The 10,262-nt window shown below is 33.3% G+C and overlaps 1 protein-coding gene across 2 annotated transcripts; it reads left to right on the top strand.

Moving 5' to 3' along the window:
• The first annotated feature begins 1,452 nt into the window (after positions 1 to 1,452).
• Positions 1,453 to 3,200, top strand: LOC134279841 (uncharacterized). 2 transcript variants are annotated; one of them, XM_062762254.1, is made up of 3 exons: positions 1,453 to 1,529; positions 2,012 to 2,066; positions 2,368 to 3,200. In XM_062762254.1, the coding sequence occupies exons 2-3, from the start codon at positions 2,048 to 2,050 to the stop codon at positions 3,117 to 3,119; spliced, it is 771 nt and encodes a 256-aa protein (XP_062618238.1). In that variant the 5' UTR covers positions 1,453 to 1,529; positions 2,012 to 2,047; the 3' UTR covers positions 3,120 to 3,200. The 2 variants fall into 2 exon arrangements, with proteins under 2 accessions (XP_062618238.1, XP_062618237.1); XM_062762253.1 differs by lacking the exon at positions 1,453 to 1,529 and having other exon boundaries at positions 1,935 to 2,066.
• The last annotated feature ends 7,062 nt before the right edge of the window (positions 3,201 to 10,262 follow it).

The raw sequence follows: 10,262 nt of genomic DNA, 5'->3' as shown, positions 1-10,262 counted from the left end.
ATTCACAAAATGAAAACAAGTCTCGACAGTAAAATAAAATGTTTTCATCGAAATGCATATTTTTTATAAACGAACCATAAAACGGTGTTGGTGAGTACTAACAAGTATCTTAACCTATTCTCTTTATAGAAGTGTGCAGACTTTCGCCTACATGTACATCCGATGTAGGTGAAAGCCCGTCCATTTTTCTAAAGAGAATACTAGTATCTGAAATCACACGGAAAATGCCGCCTCTGGTTGGAGACGGCGAATTCCCAGTTTTCGTAATGGCACCGGTTCCTAAATTATAACCTTTTCCTGGGAAGTAAATATCAAAATCGTGAAAAAAAGCCTGGAAAACGTAAAAAATTTAAAATCCCGGTAACTTCAACGTATCTGTCAGTAGCCTGTCTCGGTTAAAAAAATGATCGTACTCGAATCATGCTCTTGTGTATCGAATAAGTTGGAAGGCGTATATTAACACCATATACATGTATGTATGTAGGTTAATATTAGTGATATGTTTAAGGAATCACTGTCCAGTTAGTATAGTATGCCAGGGCATCAACGATTGTGGGGAACATGGGATAATTTGCATAACGGGCGAAATACGGAAAGTTGACAAAGTCAACTCGATTGTCAAACAGTTATATTTGTCCCTTATCGTCCTTAGTTAGTAAAAGATCCAGATTTGAAATAGATATAGCAGACCCTGTGGTGTCGAGATGGAGTTATCAAATCAGACCCAAAATGAGAGCAAACCACACAAAGGCGACAGTAGACTTAACTATTTAAATAGTTGAGAATGATTTTTATACAATAGTTTGTATCAATATAGGTCTTTCCTAGCATTTCAATACAAGAATGAATAAGTATTAAATATTAAAGTAATATACAAGTACCGAATAAAGCATATTTAAATGCACCAATTAGTGGAACACGTAATGTGGTTTGCCAATTTATTTATTTTTTGTATAAGGGATACTAAATTGTTACCAATGAGCTTTCCTTTCCTCCTGGCAGATAGTGGGATGAAAAAGAGAGTTCCATCTTTAAATGCCATACACTAGTTACTTAATTATTTTCTCTCTCTCTCTCTCTCTCTCTCTCTCTCTGGGTGTACAATAACAATGAATTTATTCTCACAAACTGACATTAAGTACAGAGTAGAGACAAATTACAAATATAGATGAACATACGTGCATTCGTTAAGAAAAAAAATTAAGTCTCAAAACTAGTCTAACAATGAGCTAACCAGGAGAGTCAATGTGTATAAACATGTGCGTGACCCCATTGTTGTGTATCGAAAAAGTCGACAATAATTACCTAAATATTTAAATTCAGTACACACTAGAAAGGGGTTAGTAGGGAAAAGAAAGATTAATTTCCAAAGTAAACATGTCGTAAAAAGATAAGACATTCCTCACCCGTAATATAAATCTCTTTAAACAGACTGCATTGTATAGTGCAGGTTATGAGGGCGATCAAATATCTCCATAGTTCACCCGATTGATATCTCTACAACCCTCCCTCTACCCACCACTATACAGGTAAGAACTTACTCATTCAACAACAAGAAATGGCATAAAATTTATATGATACCGTATAGAACCCAAATACTACTTGTACATGACAAAGCAATTCCTTCCTTGATCGAAGGTTTTTTTTTTATGGTTTTTCGTAGAATCTTTCAACTCCGAACTTCTCTGGTTGTACACATGATAAACAAGTTTATGCAGTAAAACTATTGTTGATTGTATAATTTTCTGGATTTCCCTTTCAGTAGTTGTATACATCCATTATTGTTTTCTTCTCATCAGTTCAGCTCAGATCAGAACTGGTAGTGTTTCGATTTTTATAAGATTTGTGTTAAACTTTAAAGATTTCAATTAATTTGCACATCACGTCACCACTGTTCTCACAGCTCATCAGTCAGAATCGAGCTGAGCTGTAGTTTTTTTTTTTTTTTACTTATTTTACATAATCGACGAGTGAAGTACTTAAGTTGTGTGTTGTTTTCCGTTGTTTTCAGAAGAGGAAGAACATTCATATTTATAGGACCTTGACAATGTCGTCGACAGACAAATGTAAGTATTTCTCATATTGGTTTAAATTGCATGGTTATTCAAAATAGAAGAATGACTACCTTTCGGTATTCAGTATTTGAAGTCGTTTAAGTAGCAGTCAGCTGCTTAAACAGTTATTAATATAATTTATATTGAAACTGTCTCATTTTACATGACACGTCACACTCGAATTCATTTTACCCAGCGCATACCGACTGGTAGCAGAGAAAAATGTCACAATTCGGTTAAAAAATTAAGTCAACATGAACATAATTTTTTTTCAAGTTCTAGCTATCCGACTTTTACTTTTCTATACTTTCAGTATTTCCTTTACTAAAGAAACGCTTGACGTCCAAGGTGATGTACCCTTTTTATATCACAGTCGCAGCTTACTTCACTCTGTTCCAGCCATTAATTTACTTCCCGCCACAAACCTGGACTGCAGCCATAGCAAAGGCACTTCCGGTGTGGGTTTTAATTGTATATGTACGACTTTCCTCACGTGAAAAACTGACACATATTATCCCTAAAAGCTACGATCATCAAAACATGATCACTGGCTTGCTCTTCTTCAGTCTTGGGGACATCTTCTTCATCTTCGACACAGACTTAATGGAGGATGGGATGCTTTGTTTCACAATTGCTCAGTTTTACTTTTCCCTCGTTGTCCAACAGGAAATTACAAATAGCCGAGTGAAATATATATTTATGTTTTTTGGATTTGTGTCATTTTCATTCGTCATGAATTCTATCGATGACGGCATAATGGATATCTTTGTATTGTTCCACCTACTTCTCATATATACCGTTGGATGGCGTTCGACTTGTCGTCTGCGAAAAGAGGGACTACAGTTTTCTACCTTAATGCCATGTTTAGGAAGTCTGCTTTTCATTGCCTCTGACACTATCCAGGCTGCTAACAAATGGAGATGGAAAATAGCTTTTATTGACTTCTGGGGAACCTTGTTTGATTACACCGCCTTGTTGTGTTACGCGGTGATGATGGGTACAACAAAGACTGATTTATACATTGAAAGAAAGTTCTTGAATTTTTCTTCGAGTAAACTAAATTAAATTTGACCTTGATAGTAAAACGTGGACCGGGTCAAATTAATCAGGACGTAACATTATCTCATTAAAATTCTAGTCTCTCTTTTTCAATGTCATTTTTGTATGTACTCAATAATGAAATAGAAAAAAAAAACAAGATGTGTTTGTGAAACACTATGCACCCGGCGGCAACACAATTTTAAAAAAGATATTTTTAGCATATATGTCACAGTCAGGGTCACAAGGCAATTGACCTTGGTGCCATTTGAAAGAACTTAATTGGTAAAGTATGGATGCCAAATATGAAGTCTCTATCTCATATGGTTCAAAATTTATGGCAAAGGTACGAAAAAACTATTTTTAGCATACAGATCACAGTCAAGGTCACAAGGTCGTTGACCTTGGTGTCATTTGAAAGAGAATAATTAGTGGAGTATGCGTACTATAAATATGCAGTCTCTATCTTCTATGGTTCGAAAGTCGTGGCGAAGGTACGAAAAATCTGTTTTTAGCATACAGGTCACAGTCAAGGTCATTGACCTTGGTGTCATTTGAAAGAGCTTAATTAGTGGAGTACGCATACTAAATATGAAGTCTCTATCTTTCATGGTTCAAAAGTTATGGCGACGGTTAAAGTTTGCAGATAAAAAGTTATTTTTAGCATATAGGTCACAGTCAAGGTCACAAGGCCATTGACCTTGGTGTCATTTGAAAGATCTTAATTGTTGAAGTATGCATACAAAATATGAAGTCTCTATCTTTCATGGTTCAAAAGTTATGGCAAAGGTTAATTAACAAACACACAGACAGGACAAAACAATATATGCCCCTGATCTGCGCATAAAAATCAGTTGAACGGAGGCTTTTCAAGTACTAGTACAGAATAATGTACATATTTACATGTACAGTAGATGCCATTATTTAAAGTCTGATTGATATGAAATTATCATCCAGACTGATTCAGTTACTGGTATATCAAGCAAAATTATCTACAACGGGTGGCAGTAAAATAAGTTGCATATCTGCATGTATTAAATATATTTACACATAAGATTGGCTGCAATTCATTTCACGGGTGGAAAACTTGTTGCAGAAAGCAGTATGCAAATTAAGTATTAATTTATACCCAATTCAGACACTTGTTATCAATGGATCTTTATATTGTACCTGTAAACGCCAAACGCAGCAGTAATGCTTTTTGAATGTAACACGATGCAGGTCACAATACCTAACACTTTCAGTGCATCTCCTGGCTTGTGACATTAACAATAATATCTGATCGTTCTACTTTACGACTTTTTTTTTCTTAGAATAAAAAAAGGAATTTAAATATGCATTTATATGTTTCATTCAAGAACTTTAAATTTTATTAAGGTTATCCGCTCCTCAACCAGGAAGGATAACTCTTATTAAGGTCTTCCGTTTCCAACGGAAGACCTTATTGTTTTCGTTCGATTTCTTTTTCCCTATTATTAAGGTCTTTCGTTTCCAACGGAAGACCTTATTGTTTTCGTTCGGTTTCTTTTTCCCTATTATTAGGGTCTTCCGTCTCCAACGGAAGACCCTTCTATTATTGTATTGTTTCTTTTTCACTTTTATTATTCTTTTTTCTCCTTACCGATTTTGTGCAGAGGATTTCTCAGAGATGGCTGGATCGATTCAATTCAAATTTTTAGACTTTATGTGTTTCTATCTGAAGTTTGTACCGGCAATTCAATTTTGAAAAATTCACTTCCGGTCGGAAGTTATCGCTCTTTTAGTGAATTTTAGAGGGTCTCCTTGTCGGCTCTGGAAATCAAAAATGGTAGTAGCTAGAAAGCTGAAATTTTCAGGGATGATAGAGGACATAATCCCATGATGCACCTGGGTTTTCAAATTTTTCGAAGATGTTTAGTATGGAAACGGCCTAGGGGTTGAAATTTAGGAAACGAATAAGTAGTGAATTTTCGAGACATTTTGTATCATATCTTAAAAAGTATAGACATTTTGTTAAAACATACTGAATAATATTTGTGCAAAATGAAAAGTTCTTTCAAATGATGTCAATCAAAAAGTGCTGAATCATCAAATTAGGGACAAAAAGGACAAAAATTGATTTGTATTCTAACTCTTGAACGATCAATATTTTATGATACATTATTGAAACAAAAATGTTCCTCTTAATAATCTACAACTATATATCATACTGTTGACGTCATATATTACGTATCTAGGGGCATCAAGTAGTAATTTTTTTTTTTCTACACCGGTATCTCAGTAACGTTTCAGTGGATTTTTATAAAACTTCCAGAGATGATAGGGGACGATGTTCTCTATTGACTTCTTGTTTTCATTTTTTATAAAATCAGTTCCGTTCCCTAAATATTACATATTTTTGACATTTTGCTGCAATTCTGGTATCTCATATTCTGAGAAAACAACGCAAAAAAGAGATTTGAAATTTTCAGGAATGATTGAATGTAATCCTAACAAGAGCATCTGAGTTCTGAAATTTTAAGAAGACATTTAAATTTTTTAAATTTTAAATTTGTATTTTTCATAAAATTTTTTTAATCTAATTAAAAGAATTTTTATACCATCAGATATATCTTGGCAAGAGCTTTCCAAAAATGTATTTGTTTTGTGTTTGAGTACAATAATAAACAATATATAAGCTCAGGTGTGTTTAGGTCACTTTAGTGCAAGTGTACTCTTAGGAATTTTCTTTAAAAAATCATAACTCTTTGATTTATTGACCGATTTCAAATTTTTTTGTACCATCAAATAGATCTTTTTAAGACCTTTCCAACGGTATATTTCTTTTTATTGTACGTGCACTAATAAAGAAAATATAAGCTCAGGTAAGTTATACCTTCATTTTGACAGGACATGTCAAATTCACTCTTCGGTGCTCTTTGATCTTGGGTGGATATCCTTTGATTTCTGTAAAAAGTCATTTCTCTTTCATTTCTTGACCGATTTTAAAAAAATTAAAACCATTAAATAGATCTTTTTGAGAGCTTTTCAACGGTATATTTTTTTTAGATTGTAACTGCAATAATAAAGAAATTATGAACTCAGGAATTTAAGCATATTGCTTTGACAGAACATGCCGAACTCATTATCAAGGACGCTTGCGGTCAGTGCGGCTGAATGAACTCTTTGATCTTTGGCCTATATCCTTCGATTTAAAGAAATATTATACAATTTATTTGGAGTCTCGAAAACGTCAAAAGTGTGAGATTTTATCGTTTCAATTTTTTTTCAAAAAATTTAAATTGCTTTCAAATGTAAAACAAGGACTTTAATGCGTTTTTATAAGATAGAGAACATCAGACCATATGTTTTGAAATCGTCCAAAGGTCAAATAGAGTGAAATCAAATCGATTTAAATTTTTCAATTTTTTTTTTAATTGGCTCCTAATTGTTTAAAAATGGACTACATACGTATTTAAAAGATCGAGAACAACACATAAGTTTTTTTGAAATCCCTCTAACTTCAAATAGAGTGAAATTTAAACGATTTTAAATTTTCAAAAAAAAATTTATATGTCAAATCAAGTATTATTATTACTATATTTTGACAGATGTAGAACATCACAATAACGTGTTTTGACATCTCTCAAATGTCAAATACAGTGAGAATTAGACGATTTAAATTTAAAAAAAAATTAAATTGCTTCAAAATGAAAAATTAAGTACTACATTTGTATTTTGACAGATGTAGAACATCATACAATGTATTTGAAATCTCTCAAAGGTCGAAAAGAGTGAGATTTAAACGATTTAAATTTTTGGAAAAATTTAAATTGCTCCCAGTTGAGAAATTGAGTACTATATTTGTGTTTTGACAGATGAAGGACATCATATAATGTGTTTTGAAATCGTTCAAAGGTCAAACAGAGTGAGATTTAAACGATTAGAATTTAAAAAAAAAATTAAATTTCTCTCAAATGTAAAATCAAATACTATACCTGTATTTTGACAGATGGAGAACATCATACAATGTGTTTTGAACTTAAAAAGGTCAAATAGTGTAGATTTAAACGATTTAAATTTTTCAAAAAATTTAAATTGCTTCAAAATGTAAAATCAAATACTATATCTGCATTTTGACAGATGGAGAACATCACACAAAGTGTTCTGTAATATCTCAAAGGTCGAAAAAAGTGAGATTTAAACGATTTAAATTTTTCAAAAAATTTAAATTTCTTACAAATGTAAAATCGAGTATAATATCTGTATTTTGACAGATGGAGAACTTCATACAGTGTGTTTTGAAATCTCTCAAAAGTCAAATTTAGTGAAATTTAAACGATTTAAATTTTTCAAAAAATTTAAATTGCATCCAAATGTTCAATTGAGTGCTATATTTGTATTGTGACAGATGGAGAACATCATATAATAAGTTTTGAAATCTCTCAAATGTCAAATAGAGTGAGATTTAAACGATTTAAATAAAAAGAAAAAAAACAAATTTCTTCCAAATTTAAAATCGAGTATAATATCTGTGTTTTGACAGATGGAGAACTTTATACAATGTGTTTTGAAATCTCTCAAAGGTCAAATAGATTGAGATTTAAACGATTTAAATTTTTCAAAAAATTTAAATTGCTTCAAAATGTTAAATTGAGTGCTTTATTTGTATTGTGACAGATGGAGAACATCATACAATAAGTTTTGACATCGTTGCTTCAGAATAATAATAATAACTAGAGCCGACCTCGTTGCAAAGCAACGAGTAGGTCTTCCGTCCTGTTTGACCTGAAGTACATCTGCAACTTTCATTTTAGAAAAAAAAATGATTAATGAAGTCCAAAAATGGTTTAATCCTCCAAATCTATATTAATTATTGCAATATTAAGCAATTTTTGGCTACTTCCGGTTTGACTGGAAGTGACGTCGACGGACAGAAAATTAAGATTTAAGCTTCCAGTGAATATGTAACCCAAAACCTGTAAAGAACGGCAAAAATATGCAATTTTTGACTACTTCCGGTTTGAATGGAAGTGACGTCGCCGGACGAATTTTGACAACACCTATAGATTAAGCTTTACATTTTGAACAACTTTGCATCTTTGACGTATTACAAATTCTCAATACGTTTTGAGATATTAAGAAAAAACTTTTGGCCCCTCCCAGCCCCTAATTATAGGGGACAGCCCCTGATCATTGATATCATTCGAAAGATCGCGACATTCTTCACAACTTTTGTTCTATATGTCTTTACAAAATATTAATGTGTAAAAAGATATTGCAAAAAATGTGTGAAAAATTTCTAAATTCCCGATAGGTTTTTTTTCGAGCCATAGCGAGCGCCAACGTGCTGCACTTCCGGAGAATAAGAAAGGTGTGTGTCACATCAGCACATATTGCTCTATAATCGCTGAAAATCTTACGTTTCTATCTAAAAGCACTTTTGAGAAAAATGCTGGACAATGTGACCCTCTGAAAATCACTAAATCGCGGAAATCTCGAAACCGGTAGTGACGTCATAAAAACAAAAAAATATATATCAGGTTTGTTTGATGTTCAATCAGTCCTGAATGTTTCATGAAAATCGATCGAGCCGTTTCCGAGAAATCGCGTGCACAAAATCGGTAAGAAAAAAAAATAATAAAAATAACTAGAGCCGAGCTCGTTGCAAAGCAACGAGTAGGTCTTTCGTCCTGTTTGACCGGAAGTAACTTTCATTTAAAAAAAAAATAAAGAGTAATGAAGTCCCAAAATGGTTTAATTTCAATTCTAATTAAAACCTTCAAAATTAGCCATTTTTTGCAACTTCCGGTTTGACCGGAAGTGACGACGACGGACGAAAAATTGAGATTTAAGCTTCCAGTGACATATGATATCCAAAAACCTGTCAAGAACAGCAAAAATTTGCAATTTTTTACTACTTCCGGTTTGACCGGAAGTGACGTCGCCGGACGTATTTTGACGACGCCATTAGATAAAGCTTGATATTTTAAACAACTTTGCTTCTTTGACGTATTACAAATTCTCAATACTTTTTGAGATATAAAGGAAAAACTTTCGGCCCCTTTTGGCCCTTTATTATAGGGGACAGCCCCCTATCGTTGATATCTTTCGACAGATCGTGACATTCTTCACAACGTTTGTTCTATATGTCTTTACAAAATATTAATGTGTAAAAAGATATTGCCAAAAATGTGTGAAAATTTTGAAATTCTTGATAGGTCTTTTTTCGGGCCATAGCAAGAGCGCACTTCGTACTTCCGGTGGTTGTGATATACGAAATTGTGTGTCACTTCTCCAAAGGTTGCTCTATCATCGCTGAAAATTTCATGCTTCTGTGTTGAGCACTTTTTCAGAAAAATGCTTGACAATGTGACCCTCTGAAAATCACTAAATCGCGGAAATCTCGAAACAGGAAGTGACGTCATGAAAATAAAAATTACGTCTCAGGTTTAATTGATGTTCCATCAGTCCTGAAAGTTTCATGAAAATCGATCAAGCCGTTTCCGAGAAATCGCGTGCACAAAATCGGTAAGAAAAAAAACAATAATAAAAATAACTAGAGCACAGCTCGTTGCAAAGCAACGAGTAGGTCTTCCGTCCTGTTTTTACCGGAAGTGACGTCAACAAAAGAAAGCAATGGGCTAAGTCGTCTCCAGTGACTTTATGATTTCAATTTTGTGTCAAAACCTTAAAAAAAACAACCATTTTTTGCTATTTCCGGTTTGACCGGAAGTAATGCCGACGGATGGAAAATTAAGTTTTATGCTTCCAGTGACATATGTTACCCAAAAACATGTCAAGAACGGCAAAAATATGCATTTTCTGATGACTTCCGGTTTGACCGGAAGTGACGTCGCAAGACATATTTTGACGACTACAATAGATTAAGCTTGACATTTTGAACAACTTTGCTTCTTTGACGTATTACAAATTCTCAATACTTTTTGACATATAAGGAAAAAAAATGGCCCCTCTCAGCCCTTAATTATAGGGGTCAGCCCCTTACCATTGATATTTTTTGAAAGATCGTGATATTCTCTACAATTTTTATTCTATATGTTTTCACAAAATATTAACATGTAAAAAGATATTGCAGAAAAGGTGTTTAAAATTTTTAAATTCTTGATAGGATATTTACGGGCCATAGCTAGCGCCGACGTGCTGCACTTTCGGAGAGGTGTATGTCACATCAGCACATGTTGCTCTATC

Source organism: Saccostrea cucullata, unplaced genomic scaffold (genome assembly GCF_032062105.1).
Source record: "Saccostrea cucullata isolate Sc308-1 unplaced genomic scaffold, CSIRO_AGI_Scuc_v1 ctg614, whole genome shotgun sequence".
NCBI lineage: Eukaryota > Metazoa > Mollusca > Bivalvia > Ostreida > Ostreidae > Saccostrea > Saccostrea cuccullata.
This window is presented reverse-complemented; position numbering and strand designations above follow the sequence as displayed.